General features: G+C 49.5%; 1 protein-coding gene, 1 non-coding gene and 1 pseudogene across 2 annotated transcripts; 2 read left to right on the top strand and 1 right to left on the bottom strand.

The window, feature by feature from the left end:
- Positions 1-2856: 2856 nt before the first annotated feature.
- LOC120362832 (U6 spliceosomal RNA) lies at positions 2857-2963 on the top strand. The gene has a single exon (XR_005578634.1). It is a non-coding gene; the product is annotated as a U6 spliceosomal RNA (small nuclear RNA).
- Positions 2964-5037: 2074 nt separating this feature from the next.
- On the bottom strand, positions 5038-5156 carry LOC120362847 (5S ribosomal RNA; annotated as a pseudogene).
- A 6328-nt stretch (positions 5157-11484) lies between these two features.
- RLN3 (relaxin 3) lies at positions 11485-14700 on the top strand. Its single transcript, XM_003941704.4, has 2 exons — positions 11485-11689; positions 14462-14700. The coding sequence occupies exons 1-2, from the start codon at positions 11500-11502 to the stop codon at positions 14698-14700; spliced, it is 429 nt and encodes a 142-aa protein (XP_003941753.4). The 5' UTR covers positions 11485-11499.
- The last annotated feature ends 26 nt before the right edge of the window (positions 14701-14726 follow it).

Here is a 14726-nt window from a genome sequence, read left to right as displayed (position 1 = left end):
GCCATTCTTTTATTCCATTACTTTTTTTTTTTTTTTTTTTTTTTGAGACAGAGTCTTGCTCTGTCACCAGGGTGGAATGCAGTGGAACGATCTTGGCCTCCTGGGTTAAAGAGATTCTCCTGTCTCAGCCTCCCGAGTAACCCGGACTACAGGCGTGCACCACCACGCCCAGTGAGACAGGGTTTCCCCATGTTGACCAGGATGGTCTCTACCTCTTAATCTTGTGATCCATCCACCTCGGCCTCCCAAAATGCTGGGACTGCAGGCGTGAGCCACCATGCCCGGCTGTTCCTTTACTTTCCTATCAATTTGCTTCCACTTTACAGACTCGCCCTGACTTCTTTCTTTGGAGTCTGGATCGGGACGGCTTTCCTGTAACATCTTCACCCCAGGATCATGAAGCTGGAGGAGGCAGAACCCGGACCACCCATCTCTCTTTTTCCTTTTTTTGAGACGGAGTTTCGCTCTTTACCCAGGCTGGAGTACAATGACGCGATCTCGGCTCACCGCAACCTCCGCCTCCTGAGTTCAGGCAATTCTCCTGCCTCAGCCTCCTGAGTAGCTGGGATTACAGGCACGCGCCACCATGCCCAGCTAATTTTTTTGTATTTTTAGTAGAGACAGGGTTTCACCATGTTGACCAGGATGGTCTCGATCGCTTGACCTCGTGATCCACCCGCCTCGGCCTCTCAAAGTGCTGGGATTACAGGCGTGAGCCACCGCGCCCGGCCCACCCGTCTCTTTTCATGGGACTTTCCACTGCCCCGGGTGTGACCCTGGATGGGAGAAGAGAACCAGCAGTAGCCCCGGTCGTCCTGGAAATACCAGCGAAGCCCCAGCCCTGAGAAGTACCTCCAGGAATTAATGAGACTTACAGGCAGGTAGGGCCCAAGAATGAATCCCAGCTGGCAGTACAAGTCACAGCAGAGTCCCAGGACCAGCCACACACAGGGTCTTCATTGTTGGGAGGGAATCTAGAAGCTCTTTCTCCACCTCCTACCCATTTCTCCAATGCGAAGTAGCTGGATCAAGCACGGAGACCGTGTCTTCCATTAAAGACATTCAGCTGGGCACAACAGCTCACACCTGTAATCCCAGCACGTTGGGCTTGATGACACACACATATAATCCCAGCTATTCCGGAGGCTGAGGCAGGAGAATGGCTTGAACCTGGGAGGTGGAGGTTGCAGTGAGCCAAGATCAAGCCACTGAACTCTAGCCTGGGTAGCAGATCAAAACTCTTCCTTAAAAATAAATAAATAAATAGCCGGGTGCGGTGGCTCAAGCCTGTAATCCCAGCACTTTGGGAGGCGGAGGCGCGCAGATCACGAGGTCAAGAGATCGAGACCATCCTGGCCAACATGGTGAAACCCTGTCTCCACTAAAAATACAAAAATTAGCTGGGCGTGGTGCCGTGTGCCTGTAGTCCCAGCTACTCGGGAGGCTGAGGCGGAAGAATTGCTTGAACCCAGGAGGCGGAGGTTGCGGTGAGCCGAGATTGTGCCACTGCACTCCAGCCTGGTGCCTGGCGCCAGAGTAAGACACTGTCTCAAAAAATAAAAAATAAAAAATAAAATTAAATAAATAAATAAATAATCATTATAAGACTTCGTGGCTTGAGGCCGGGCTCAGTGGCTCACGCCCGTAATCCTAGCACTTTGGGAGGCCAAGGTGGGCGGATCACCTGAGGTCAGGAGTTCAAGACTTCGTGGCTGGAAATGCAGGGTGGAGGCTGAAACGTTCTATATTTTTCTCTGGTGCGGGTTGTACGGTATATGGTTGGTCCTCCCTGTATCCACAGGTTACACATTGGAGGATTCAACCAACTGCAAATCAAACATTGAAATAGGTGTGCTCTGGTAATGGTATAAAAATAGGCACATAGGCTAGGCATGGTGGCTCAAGCCTGTAATCCCAGCACTTTGGGAGGCTGAGGTGGGCAGATCACCTGGGGTCATGAGTTCGAGATTAGCCTGACCAACATGGTGAAACCCCGTCTCTACTGAAAATACCAAACTTAGCTGGGCACAGTGGTGGGTGCCTGTAATCCCAGTTACTCGGGAGGCTGAGGCAGGAGAATCACTTGAACCCGGGAGGCAGAGGTTGCAGTGAGCCGAGATTGTGCCATTGCACTCCAGCCTGGGCCACCTCGTCCAGCCAAGAAACCAGACTCTTAAGAGCACAGGGTTATGAGATCAGGACTAAGATGATTCCCATATTACGAATGAGGAAATGGAGGCACTGAAAGGTGGCCCGAGGCAGCAGATCCCAACATTTTTTTTTTTTTAATGGATTTTTGCTCTTGTTACACAGGCTGGAGTGCAATGGCACGATCTTGGCTCACGGCAACCTCTTCCTCCTGGATTCAAGTGATTCTCCTACCTCAGCCTCTCGAGCAGCTGGGATTACAGACATGCACCACCATGCCTGGCTACTTTTATATTTTTAGTAGAGACGGGGTTTCTCCGTGTTGGTCAGGCTGGTCTCAAACTCCCGACCTCCTCGGCCTCCCAAAGAACTGGGATTACAGGCATGAGTCATCACGCCCAGCCAACCCCAAATACTTACAGCCAACTGATCTTCGACAAAGCAAACAAAAACATAAAGTGAGGAAAGAACACCCTTTTAAACAGGTGGTGCTGGGATAACTGGCTAGCCACATGTAGGAGAATGAAACAGGATCCTCAGCCCTTACCTTATATAAAAATCCACTCAAGATGGGTTAAGGACTTAAATCTAAGACCGGAAACTATAAAACTTCTGGAAGATAGCATCGGAAAAACCCTTCTAGACATTGGTTTAGGCAAGAATTTCATGTCGGAAATCCCAAAAGCAAATGCAATAAAAACAAAAATAGTGCTCGCTTCGACAGCACATATACTAAAATTGGAACGATACAGAGAAGATTAACATAGCCCCTGCACAAGGATGACACACAAATTCGTGAAGTGTTTTATAAATTTTAAAAAAATAAAAATTTAAAAAATAAAAACAAAAATAAATTGCTGAGACTTAATTAAACTAAAGAACTTTTGCAGCCAGGCGCGGTGGCTCACAGCTGTAATCCCAGCACTTTGAGAGACTGAGGCGGGTGGCTCACCTGAGGTCAGGACTTCGAGACCAGCCTGGCCAATCCATGGTGAAACCCGGTCTCTACTAAAAATACAAAATTAGCCAGGCGTGGTGGCATGTGCCTGTAATCCCAGCTACTTGGGAGCCTGAAGCAGGAGGATCACTTGAATCTGGGAGGCGGAGGTAGCAGTGAGCCAAGATCGCACCATGGCAATGCAGCCTGGGCAACAAGAGCGAAACTCCCATCTCAAAAAAAAAAAGAGCTTTTGTATGGTGGAAGTAACAGCAGAGTAAACAGACAACCCACAGAGTGGGAAAAACATCTTCACAATCTGTACATCTGGCAAAGACTAATATCCAGAATCTACAATGAACTTGAACAAATCAACAATAAGAAAACAATCCCCGGCCAGGCGCGGTGGCTCAGGCCTGTAATCCCAGCACTTTGGGAGGCCGAGGCGGGTGGATCACGAGGTCAAGAAATCGAGACCATCCTGGTCAACATGGTGAAACCCTGTCTCTACTAAAAATACAAAAAATTAGCTGGGCATTGTGGCACGTGCCTGTAATCCCAGCTACTCAGGAGGCTGAGGCAGGAGAATTGCCTGAACCCAGGAGGCGGAGGTTGCGGTGAGCCAAGATCGCGCCATTGCACTCCAGCCTGGGTAACAAGAGCGAAACTCCGTCTCAAGAAAAAAAAAAAAAAAGAAAAAAAAAGAAAACAATCCCATCAAAAAATGGGCTAAGGACATGAATAGACAAGTCTGAAAAGAAGATATACGAATGGCCAGCAAACATGAAAAATGCTCCACATCACTAATGAGCAGGGAAATGCAAATCAAAACCACCATGCGATACTACCTTATTCCTGCAAGAATGGCCGTAATCAAAAAGACAGTGGATGCCAATGACTACTAGTGGACGCAATTAACAGGGAACACTTCTACGCAGCTGGTGGGAATGTAAACTAATAAAACTGCTATGGAAAAGTGTGGAGATTCCTCAAGGAACTAAAAGTAGAACTACCTACGATTTGATCGAGCAAACCCTCTGCTGGTATCTACCCAGAGGAAAAGAAGTCATTCTGCAAAAAAGATACTTGCACATACATGTTTATAGCAACAAAATTTGCCATTGCAAAAATGTGGCACCAATCCAAATACCCACCAATGAACGAATGGATAAAGAAACTGTGGATAGGCACGATGGCTTACGCCTGTAATCCCAGTACTCTGCGAGGTTGCAGTGAGCCGAGATTGCGCCACTGCACTCCAGCCTGGACAACAGAGCGAGACTCCATCTCAAAAAAAAAATTAAAAAAAATTTTTAAAAGGGTCAGGCATGGTGGCTCCTGCCTGTAATCGCAGCACTTTGGGAGACTGAGGCAGGTGGATCACCTGAGGCCAGGAGACCAGCCTGGCCAACATGACGAAACCTTGTCTCCACTAATAATGCAAAAATTACCTGGTGTGGTGGCACATGCCTGTAATCCCAGCTACTTGGGAGGCTGAGGCAGGAGAATCGCTTGAACCTGGGAAGTGGAGGTTGCAGTGAGCTGAGATCATGCCATTGCACTCCAACCTAGGCAACAAGAGCGAAACACGGTCTTTTATTCTTTTTTTTTTTTTTTCTTTTTTTTTTTTTTTTTTTTTGAGATGGAGTTTCGCTCTGGTTACCCAGGCTGGAGTGCAATGGCGTGATCTCGGCTCACTGCAACCTCTGCCTCCTTGATTCAGGCAATTCTCCTGCCTCAGCCTCCTGAGTAGCTGGGATTACAGGCATGCGCCACCATGCCCAGCTAATTTTTTGTATTTTTAGTAGAGACGGGGGTTCCACCATGTTGACCAGGATGGTCTCGATCTCTTGATCTCGTGATCCACCCGCCTTGGCCTCCCAAAGTGCTGGGATTACAGGCGTGAGCCACTGCGCCCGGTCTGTTATTCTTTTTTTTTCTTTTTTTAAAAAAATTTACAGCACCCCGTATTCCCAGGCGGTCTCCCATCCAAGTACTAACCAGGCCTGACTCTGCTTAACTTCCGAGATCAGACGTGATTGGGCACATTCAGGGTGGTATGGCCGTAGACAAGAGTGAGACACTCTCTAAAAAAAAAAAAGAAAAAAAAAATCAATAATCCAAAAGTATAATAGGCAAGGGAGGTTACCAGAGAGTAAAGAGGAGACTAATGATTCTACTAATGATTCTTAAACACATGGAACTTTGCTCTCCCTCCCTTGCAGTCAGGAAAATGCAAATTTTCTCTACTCTGAGATACTATTTTTCACCTGTCATGTTGGCAAGAAATCAGAGTTTGATAACACAGTCTGTTGGTAAGACTGTAGGACAACAGAACTCTTACCCACTGCTAGAGAGAGTGTGAACTGCTCTCACACCTGAGGGGGAGCATTTGGCAATACACGTCAAAATTCCAAACGCACCCAGTCTTTGAGCCAGAAATCCCACTTTGGGGAATTTATCCACAGAAACACTTGCATATATGTAAAATGATGTTTGTACGAGGTTCTGTATGGTGATGACAGCCTAAGAACAAACAGATGGAAAAAATGTCCATCTCTGAGGGTGAAATTAACTGCTATAGAGCATTCACACCACAGCATGCTATGCAGCTGTGAAAAAATAAAAAATAACAAGGATGAAGCCGGGTGCGGTGGCTCATACCTGTAATCCCAGAACTTTGGAAGGCCAATGTGAGTGGGTCACCTGAGGTCGGGAGTTGGAGACCAACCTGGCCAATATGGAGAAACCCCGTCTCTACTAAAAATACAAAATTTGCCGGGTGTGGTGGCGCATGCCTGTAATCCCAGCTACTTGGGAAGCTGAGTCAGGAGAATCGCCTGAACCTGGGAGGCAGAGGTTGCAGTGAGCCGAGATCACACCATTGCACTCCAGCCTGGGCAACAGGAGCAAAAAATCTTCTCAGAAAAAAGGGTTTTTTTTTTTTAGAAACAAGGTCTCAGTATGTGGCCCAGGCAGGTCTCAGTTTTGTTTTTAGACAGGGTCTTATTCTGTCACCCAAGCTGAAGTACAGCAGTGCTATCCCAGCTCATTGCATCCTTGACCTCATGGGCTCAAGTGATCCTCCTGCCTCAGCCTCCCAGAGTAGCTGAAACCACAGGTACCTACCACCACGCCCAGCTAAGTTTTGTATGTTTTGCAGAGACAAGGTTTCACCATGTTGCCCAGGTTGGTCTTAAAACTCCTGAGCTCAAACAATCTGCCTGAATTAGCCTCTCAAAGTCCTAGGATTATAGGCATGAGCCATTGTGTTTTTGTTGTTTTTTTTTTTGAGGAGTTTCACTCTTTTTTTTTTTTTTTTGAGACGGAGTTTCGCTCTTGTTACCCAGGCTGGAGTGCAATGGCACGATCTCGGCTCACCGCAACCCCCGCCTCCTGGGTTCAGGCAATTCTCCTGTCTCAGCCTCCTGAGTAGCTGGGATTACAGGCACGCGCCACCACACCCAGCTAATTTTTGTATTTTTAGTAGAGACGTGGTTTCACCATGTTGACCAGGATGGTCTCGATCTCTTGACCTCGTGATCCACCCGCCTCGGCCTCCCAAAGTGCTGGGATTACAGGCTTGAGCCACCGCGCCCAGCCTTTTTTTTTTTTTTTTGAGGAGTTTTGCTTTTGTTGTCCAGGCTGGAGTGCAATGGTGTGATCTCGGCTCTCAGGTTCAGGTGATTCTGCTGCCTCAGCCTCCCGAGTGGCTGGATTACAGGCATGTGCCACTGTGCCTGGCTAAGTTTGTGTTTTTAGTAGAGATGGGGTTTCTCCATGTTGGCCAGGCTGCTCTCAAACTCCTGACCTCAGGTGATCCAGCTGCCTCAGCCTCCCAAAGTGCTAGGAGTACAAGCCTGAGCCACCTTGCCTGGCAAAAAAATGTTTTTAACACACTGGCCAAGCACAAAGGCTCACACGTATAATCCCAGCACTTTGAGAGGCGAATGCAGGCAAATTGCTGGGATTACAGGCATGAGCCACTGTGCCTGGCCTCCAGACAGGTCTTGAATTCCTGGGCTCAAGCAACCCTCCTGCCTCAGTCTCCAAAGTGCTAGGATTATAGGCATCAGCCACCAAGTTCAGCTTCAAAGACTCTTTCCTAGTGAGATCACATTCATAGTTCTCGGGGTTTAGTATGTGGACACAGATTTCTGCAGATCACTATTTTACACACGCCACTGACTTGAGTGCTAAGGAGAATGCTTAGGACTTGATAGAATTTCACCAAAGTCCCTAAGGGCCTCGTGAAGCAGGTAAACATACCATCCCGATCTTCACAACTAACTCAGAGAGGCATAGAGTTGTGCCCAAGGACACACAGGAACAGAGATTTGAACCCAGCTATGTCAGGCCCAAAACTCTGATTCTATGTGAGATACAAAAGAGCCTCTGGGCTGGGTGCAGTGATTCACACCTGTAATGCCAGCACTTTGGGAAGCCGAGGTGGGTGGATTACTTGAGATCAAGAGTTCAAGGCCAGCCTGGCCAACATGGTGAAACCCCATCTCTACTAAAAATACAAAAATGAACCAGGCAGGGCTGGGCACGGTGGCTCAAGCCTGTAATCCCAGCACTTTGGGAGGCCGAGGTGGGCAGATCACAAGGTCAAGAGATCGAGACCATCCTGACCAACATGGTGAAACCCCGTCTCTGCTAAAAATACAAAAATTAGCTGGGCGTGGTGGCACACTCCTGTAGTCCCAGCTACTCAGGAGGCTGAGGCAGGAGAATTGCTTGAACCCGGGAGGCAGAGGTTGCAGTGAGCCGAGATGGTGCCACTGCACTCCAGCCTAGCGCCTGGCAACAGAGTGAGACTCTGTCTCAAAAAAAAAAAAAAAAAAAGAACCAGGCATGGTAGTGCACGCCTGTAATCCTAGCTGCTCGTGAGACGAGGGCACGTGAATAGCTTGAATCCTGGAGACGGAGGCTGCAGTGAGTCAAGATCAGGCCATTGCACTCCAGCCTGAGTGACAGAGTGAGACCCTGTTTCAAAAGGAAAAAAAAAAAAAGAGGCTTCTGGTTTGGGGCCCGTCAGCTGAGTTAGGCAGGCAGCAGATGTTTCCTCAATGTCTGTTTTTCCCCAGCTGGGGGTGCAGGAGAAAAGGGCAGTAGGGTATCTCCCTACAGGAGGTTCAAGGGGAAGACAGTATTATTCATCAGCCCTTTAGATGCAGTACAATCAGAGGTAATCTCTGCCTCCAGAATGTTGCCCTTGACCCGTGACATCCACAGCAGCCCACTGGGGCCAGGAGTCTGTGACACAGAAAAGGACAAAGAGATAAAATTCTAATCCAAAGGGAATGTACCCAGGAGAAATAACATTTAAACAGCACTTTCTTCATGCCGGAGACTAAAAATTTGAATCACTCATTAAATCTTTCCCATTTTGCAAGTGAGGAAACCAAGGCACAGAAGGGTTAAGTGACTTGGTCAAGGTCACACAGCAGGAAAGAGGAAGAGCTGGAGTTTGAAGCCAAGCCGGCCCCTTACCGAAGTCCTTGTTTCTGCCATGTGTGTTTGTTTGTTTGTTTGTTTTTGAGACAGAGTTTCGCTCTGGTTACCCAGGCTGGAGTGCCATGGCTCGATCTCGGCTCACCGCAACCTCCGCCTCCTGGGTTCAGGCAATTCTCCTGCCTCAGCCTCCTGAGCAGCTGGGATTACAGGCACACACCACCACGCCCAGCTGATTTTTTGTATTTTCAGTAGAGACGGGGTTTCACCATGTTGACCAGGATGGTCTTGATCTCTCGACCTCGTGATCCACCCGCCTCGGCCTCCCAAAGTGCTGGGATTACAGGCTTGAGCCACCGCGCCCGGCTCTTTTTTTTTTTTTTGAGATGGAGTCTCACTCTGTTGCCAGGCTGGAGTGCAGAGGTGCGATCTCTGCTCTCTGTAACCTCTGCCTCCTGGTTCAAGTGATACTCCCGCCTCAGCCTCCCTAGTAACTGGGATTATAGGCGTGTGCCACCATGCCTGGCTAATTTTTGTACTATTAGTAGAGACGGGGTTTCACCACATTGGCCAGTCTGGTCTTGAACTTCTGACCTCAATCGATCTGCCCACCTCGGCCGTCCAAAGTGCTGAGATTACAGGCGTGAGCCACTGTGCCTGGTCATTCCCACTGATTTTACATTACGGTGATTTGTGTGGTTATTTCAATATACAATTACAGTATAATGATAATAGAAGCAAAGTGTACAATAAATGTGATACGCTTGAATCATCCCAAAACCATCCCCCGTCCCTACTCCATCCATGGAAAAATTTTCTTCCACAAAACTGGTTTCTAGTGTCAAAAACTTTGTGATCAGCCGGGCACGGTGGCTCACGCTTATAATCCCAGTTCTTTGGGAGGCTGAGGATGAGGCAGGTGGATCACCTGAGGTCAGGAGTTGGAGACCAGCCTGACCAACATGGAGAAACCCTGTCTCTGCTAAAATGCAAAATTAGCCTGGCATGGTGGCACATGCCTGTAATCCCAGCTACTCGGGAGGCTGAGGCAGGAGAATCACCTGAACCTGGGAAGCAGAGGTTGCCATGAGCCAAGATTATGCCATTGCGCTCCAGCGTGGGAACCAAGAGCAAAACTCCATTTCCGCAAACCCCCCCCCCCAACCAAAAGAAAAGTTGGAATCTGCTGCCTCAGGCCCCCTTTCAGCGCCTCCATTTCCTCATTCAAAATATGGGAATCATCTTAGACCTGATCTCATAACCCCGTGCTCTTAAAAGTGTGGTTTCTGGGCTGGATGAGGTGGCCCAGGCTGGAGTGCAGTGACACGATCTCGGCTCACTGCAACCTCTGCCTCCCAGGTTCAAGTGATTCTCCTGCCTCAGCTTCCTGAGTAGCTGGGATTACAGGCATGAGCTTCTGCACCCGGCCGGAAATGCAGATTCTTAGATATGTTCCATACCTGTTGAGTCCAGGACTCTTCAGGTGAGACACAAAGATCTGTGTTTTTTGGTTGTTTTTGACACAGAGTCTCACTCTGTTACCCAGGCTGAAGTGCAGTGGCGCCATCTCAGCTCACAGCAATCTCCACCTCCGAAGTTCAAGCAGTTCTTGTGCCTCAGCCTCCCGAAAAGCTGAGACTACAGACGCAAACGTGAGCTACACACCTGGCTAATTTTTTATATTTTTAGTAGAGATGGGGGCGGGTTCACCATGTTGGCTAGGCTGGTCTCGAACTCCTGACCTCAGGTGATTCACCTGCCTCGGCCTCCCAAAGCTGGGATGACAGGTGTGAGCCACTGCACCCAGCCTGTTCTCCATTTTAACAAGCCCACCTGAAGGTTCTGAAGCTCACTCACATTTGAGAACCATTGCCTTGGGTTGTTGGGAGAATTAAAGACATTGCACAGATATAAAATGCTTTGAGCATCTGGGCATGATGGCTCACATCTGTAATCCCAGCACTTTGGGAGGCCGAGGCCGACAGATCACCCGAGATCAGGAGTTTGAGACAAGCCTGGCCAATATGATGAAACCCCGTCTCTACTAAAAATACAAAAATTAACCAGGTGTGTGGTAGGTTCCTGTAATCCCAGCTAATTGGGAGGCTGAGGCAGGAGAATTGCTTGAACCTGGGAGGTAGAGGTTGCAGTGAGCTGAGATCATGCCATTGGTACTGTACTCTAGCCTGGGTGACAGAGAGAGGCTCTGTCTCAAAAACAAATAGGCTGGGTGCGGTAGCTCACACCTGGAATCCCAGTACTTGGGAGGCGGAGCTGGGCAGATCCAGAGGTCAGGAGTTCGAGACCAGCCTGGCCAGCATAGTGAAACCTCACGTCTACTAAAAATACAAAAAATTAGCTGGGTACGGTGGCGCACGCCTGTTATCCCAGCTACTGGGGAGGCTGAGACAGGAGAATCGCTTGAACCTGGGAGGCGGAGGTTGCAGTGAGCCGAGATTGTGTCACTGTACTCCAGCCTGGGAGACAGAGCGAGACTCTGTCTCAAAAAACAATAAATAAATAAATAAATAAAATGCTCAGAGCAGTGTGCCTGGCCCCACAGTGCGTATAGTCACTGTTATTGTTGTTATTATTACCTTTAAAGAGGTCCAGGATTCTAATGTTGCAGGCATCTCTTTGTGTCTTCTTACCCGGCCCGTTGGGATTATGTGTTTCTGGTCTCTGCAGAATCAAAGCCTTCTCGCCTCTCTGTCGATGCTGATGACAACGAACTGGGCCACGTCACCCTGTCCCTTGAGAAAGGTTATCACTTCGTTGGGGACATGAGAAAGGTCGGGGTGGGGGGGGGCCGCGCCTGTCTCCCCTCTGCTGGGAAAGATAAGGGAGGCACTCAGCTTTCTTCAGGCAGAGTTGGGGGGAGCCACGATGTATAAATGGGGGGCCAGGAGGCAGCAGAGACACGGCCCGCTCTCGAATCCAAGGTGTCTCTGTCCAGCATGGCCAGGTACGGGCTGCTGCTGCTCCTGGCGGTGTGGGTGCTGACCGGGGAGCTGTGGCCGGGGGCTGAGGCCCGGGCAGCGCCTTACGGAGTGAAGCTCTGCGGCCGAGAGTTCATCCGAGCAGTCATCTTCACCTGCGGGGGCTCCCGGTGGAGGCGATCGGACATCCTGGCCCGTGAAGCTATGGGTGAGGCTGGGGGGAAAGAGGATGGAGGCGGGGAACAGGTGCCCGGATGGGTCCAGGAGCTAAGGACAGAGATGAGAGGAGGTTGCTGGAGGAGGAGGGTCCCCGCCCTGCCACATCCAGCTAGGGACACCTGCCCAGCCTTGAAACAAGCGCTTAGGAGTGAGCAGAGCTGCAGAGCTGGGATGGGAGGTTGCAAGCCATGCATGAGGGCTGTAAGTCGGAGGATGGGCTACTCTTTTCTGAGCACCTACTATGCGCCAGCCAAGCCCGTTGCAAAGCAAAGCTGCTGCTCGTATGCTCCAGACGTGAGGGTGGGGAGAGCGTCATTCACAAAGACAACACTCAAGTGTTTTCCAACCCTTTCCGGCAGGTCATGTGAAGCCTGTGGTATACACATAGCTGGATTGTGCCACCTACTGGGTGACCCTCCCCACAAGTTGGTTTTTCCTCCCATCTCCGAGTGTCTTTTTTTTTGAGATGTGATCTCACTCTATTGCCCAGGCTGGAATGCAGTGGCCCCATCGCTGCTCACTGTAGCCTTGACCTCTCAGGCTCAAGCGATCCTCCTGCCTCAGCCTCCAGAGTAGCGGAGACCACAGGCACCTGACACCACACCTGGATAGTTTTTAGAATTTTTTTTTTTTTTTTGTAAAAACAGGGGTCTCAAGGTGGGGCACAGTGACTCATACCTGTAATCCTAGCACTTTGGGAGGCCGAGACGGGTGGATCACAAGGTGAAAAGATTGAGACCATCCTGGCCAACATGGTGAAACCTCGTCTCTACTAAAAATACAAAAATTAGCTGGGCATGGTGGCGGGCACCTGTAGTCCCAGCTACGCAAGACGCTGAGGCAGGAGAATCCTTTAAACCCAGGAGGCAGAGGTTGCAGTGAGCCGAGATCATGCCACTGCACTCCAGCCTGGTGACAGAGCAAGACTCGGTCTCAAAAAGAAAATAAAAGAAAAAGAAAAAAAAAAAGAAACGGGGGGGTCTCACTATGTTGCCTAGGCTGGTCTCGAACTCCTGGGCGCAAGAGATCCTTCCACCTTGGCCTCCCTAAGTGCTGAGATCAGAGTCTCTGAGTGTATCTCTGAAGGGGAGACAGTTCCTGAACCTTGCAGGATTAAGTGGTATGACTAAGTCAGAGCAGATCAGGGCAGAGTGTAAACAGGGCAGAGGCACAGTCTGGGAGGTATCGGGAGAGCTGGGAGAAGAGGAGACCTCGCTTCATGAGGGGCAGGAGCCTGGCAAATCAATAGATATTCATGACGGTGAGAAGGAGGATAGGAAAGAGCGTGGACCTAGCAGACACACCACTTGGATGCGGATAGTAGCTCTACAACATAATAGCTACGTGTTTGTGTGCAATTTTTTTTTTTTTTTGAGACAGAGTCTTACTCTACCACCCAGACTGGAGTGCAGTGGTGCAATCTTGGCTCACTGTAACCTCCGTCTCCTGGGTTCAAGCGATTCTCGTGCCTCAGCCTCCCAAGTAGCTTGGATTACAGGCTTGTGCCACCACACCCTGATAATTTTTGTATTTTTAGTAGAGATGGTGTTTCACCATCTTGGTCAGGCTGGTTTCGAACTCCTGACCTCAGATGATCCACCCACCTCAGCCTCCCAAAGTGCTGCGATTACAGGCATGAGCCACTGTACCTGGCCATGCAAATTCTTTACTAAGTCCTGCCTTCGTGGTCTCCTCTGGAAAATGGGGGTGATACTAACTGCATCGACTTCATCTGGTTTCATTGAGAGGAATAAAAAAATTAACCTGCTAAAGCACTTAAAATGTTGTTTGACACACAGTAAGTGCTCAATAAATTATAATTATCTTCTTAGACAGAGCCTTGCTCTGTTGCCCAGGCTGGAGTCCAGTGGGGTGATCACAGCTCACTGCAGCCTCACAGCCTCGACCTCTTGGGCTCAGGCAATTCTCCTGCCTCAGCCTCCTGAGTACCTGGGACTACAGGCTTGTGCCACCATGTCCAACTTTTTATTATTTGTAGAGACAGGGTAGTGCTGTGTTGCCCTGGCTGTTCTTGAACTCTTGACTCTAGCGATTCTCCTGCCTGGGGCCCTGAAGTGCTGGGATTACAAGTGCGAGCCACTGTGCCTGGCCTAAACAATCATTTTTGAGTGCTTGTCATGCCTCATTGTCTTAAGTTTTTTAAAAAATGGATATTAACTCATTTACTCCTTATAAAGCTTGAGAAGTTTGGAGTAACTATTTTTTTTCCACTTTGCAGAAAAGAAAACTGAGGCTCCAAGAAGTAAATTCACTTCCTAATGATTATAGTTTGGAGAGGCTGGATTCATGCTCAGCCAGCCCAGCTCCCAAATGGACCAGGGCCTCAATTAATAAAGAGTAAGGGAGGCCGGGTGCAGTGGCTCACACCTGTAATCCCCGCACTTTGGGAGGCTGAGGCAGGTGCATAACTTGAGGTCAGGAGTTTGAGACCAGCCTGGCCAACATGGTGAACCCTGTCTCTACTAAAAATACAAAAATCAGCTGGGCCTGGTGGCAGATGCCTATAATCCCACCTACTCAGGAGGCTGAGGCAGGAGAATCACTTCAACCCCAGGAGGTGGAGGTTGCAGTGAGCCCAGATCACGCCACTGCACTCCAGCCTGGGTAACAGAATAAGACTCCGTCTCCAAAAACAATACTACGTAAATAAATGACAGGAGAGGAAAGTCAAGCTTAGTAAGGTTGAATAATCTGCCTGCCCAGCCAGAATCTGAGCACTCACTCTATGCTTCTTTTGCAGGAGACAGCTTCCCGGATGCAGACGCTGATGGAGACCATCTGGCAGGCAAGCTGGATGAGGCTGTGGGGTCCAGCGAGTGGCTGACCCTGACCAAGTCCCCTGAGGCCTTTTACAGGGGGCAACCCAGCTGGCAAGGAACCCGCCGGGCTCTTCGGGGCAGCCGAGATGTCCTGGCTGGCCTTTCCAGCAGCTGCTGCAAATGGGGCTGTAGCAAAAGTGAGATCAGCAGCCTCTGCTAGTTCGAGGGCTGGGTAGCCATGGGTGC

This window comes from Saimiri boliviensis, chromosome 14, assembly GCF_048565385.1.
Source record: "Saimiri boliviensis isolate mSaiBol1 chromosome 14, mSaiBol1.pri, whole genome shotgun sequence".
Lineage (NCBI taxonomy): Eukaryota > Metazoa > Chordata > Mammalia > Primates > Cebidae > Saimiri > Saimiri boliviensis.
The sequence above is the reverse complement of the archived record's forward strand: the minus strand, read 5'-3'. Positions and strand labels throughout refer to the sequence as shown.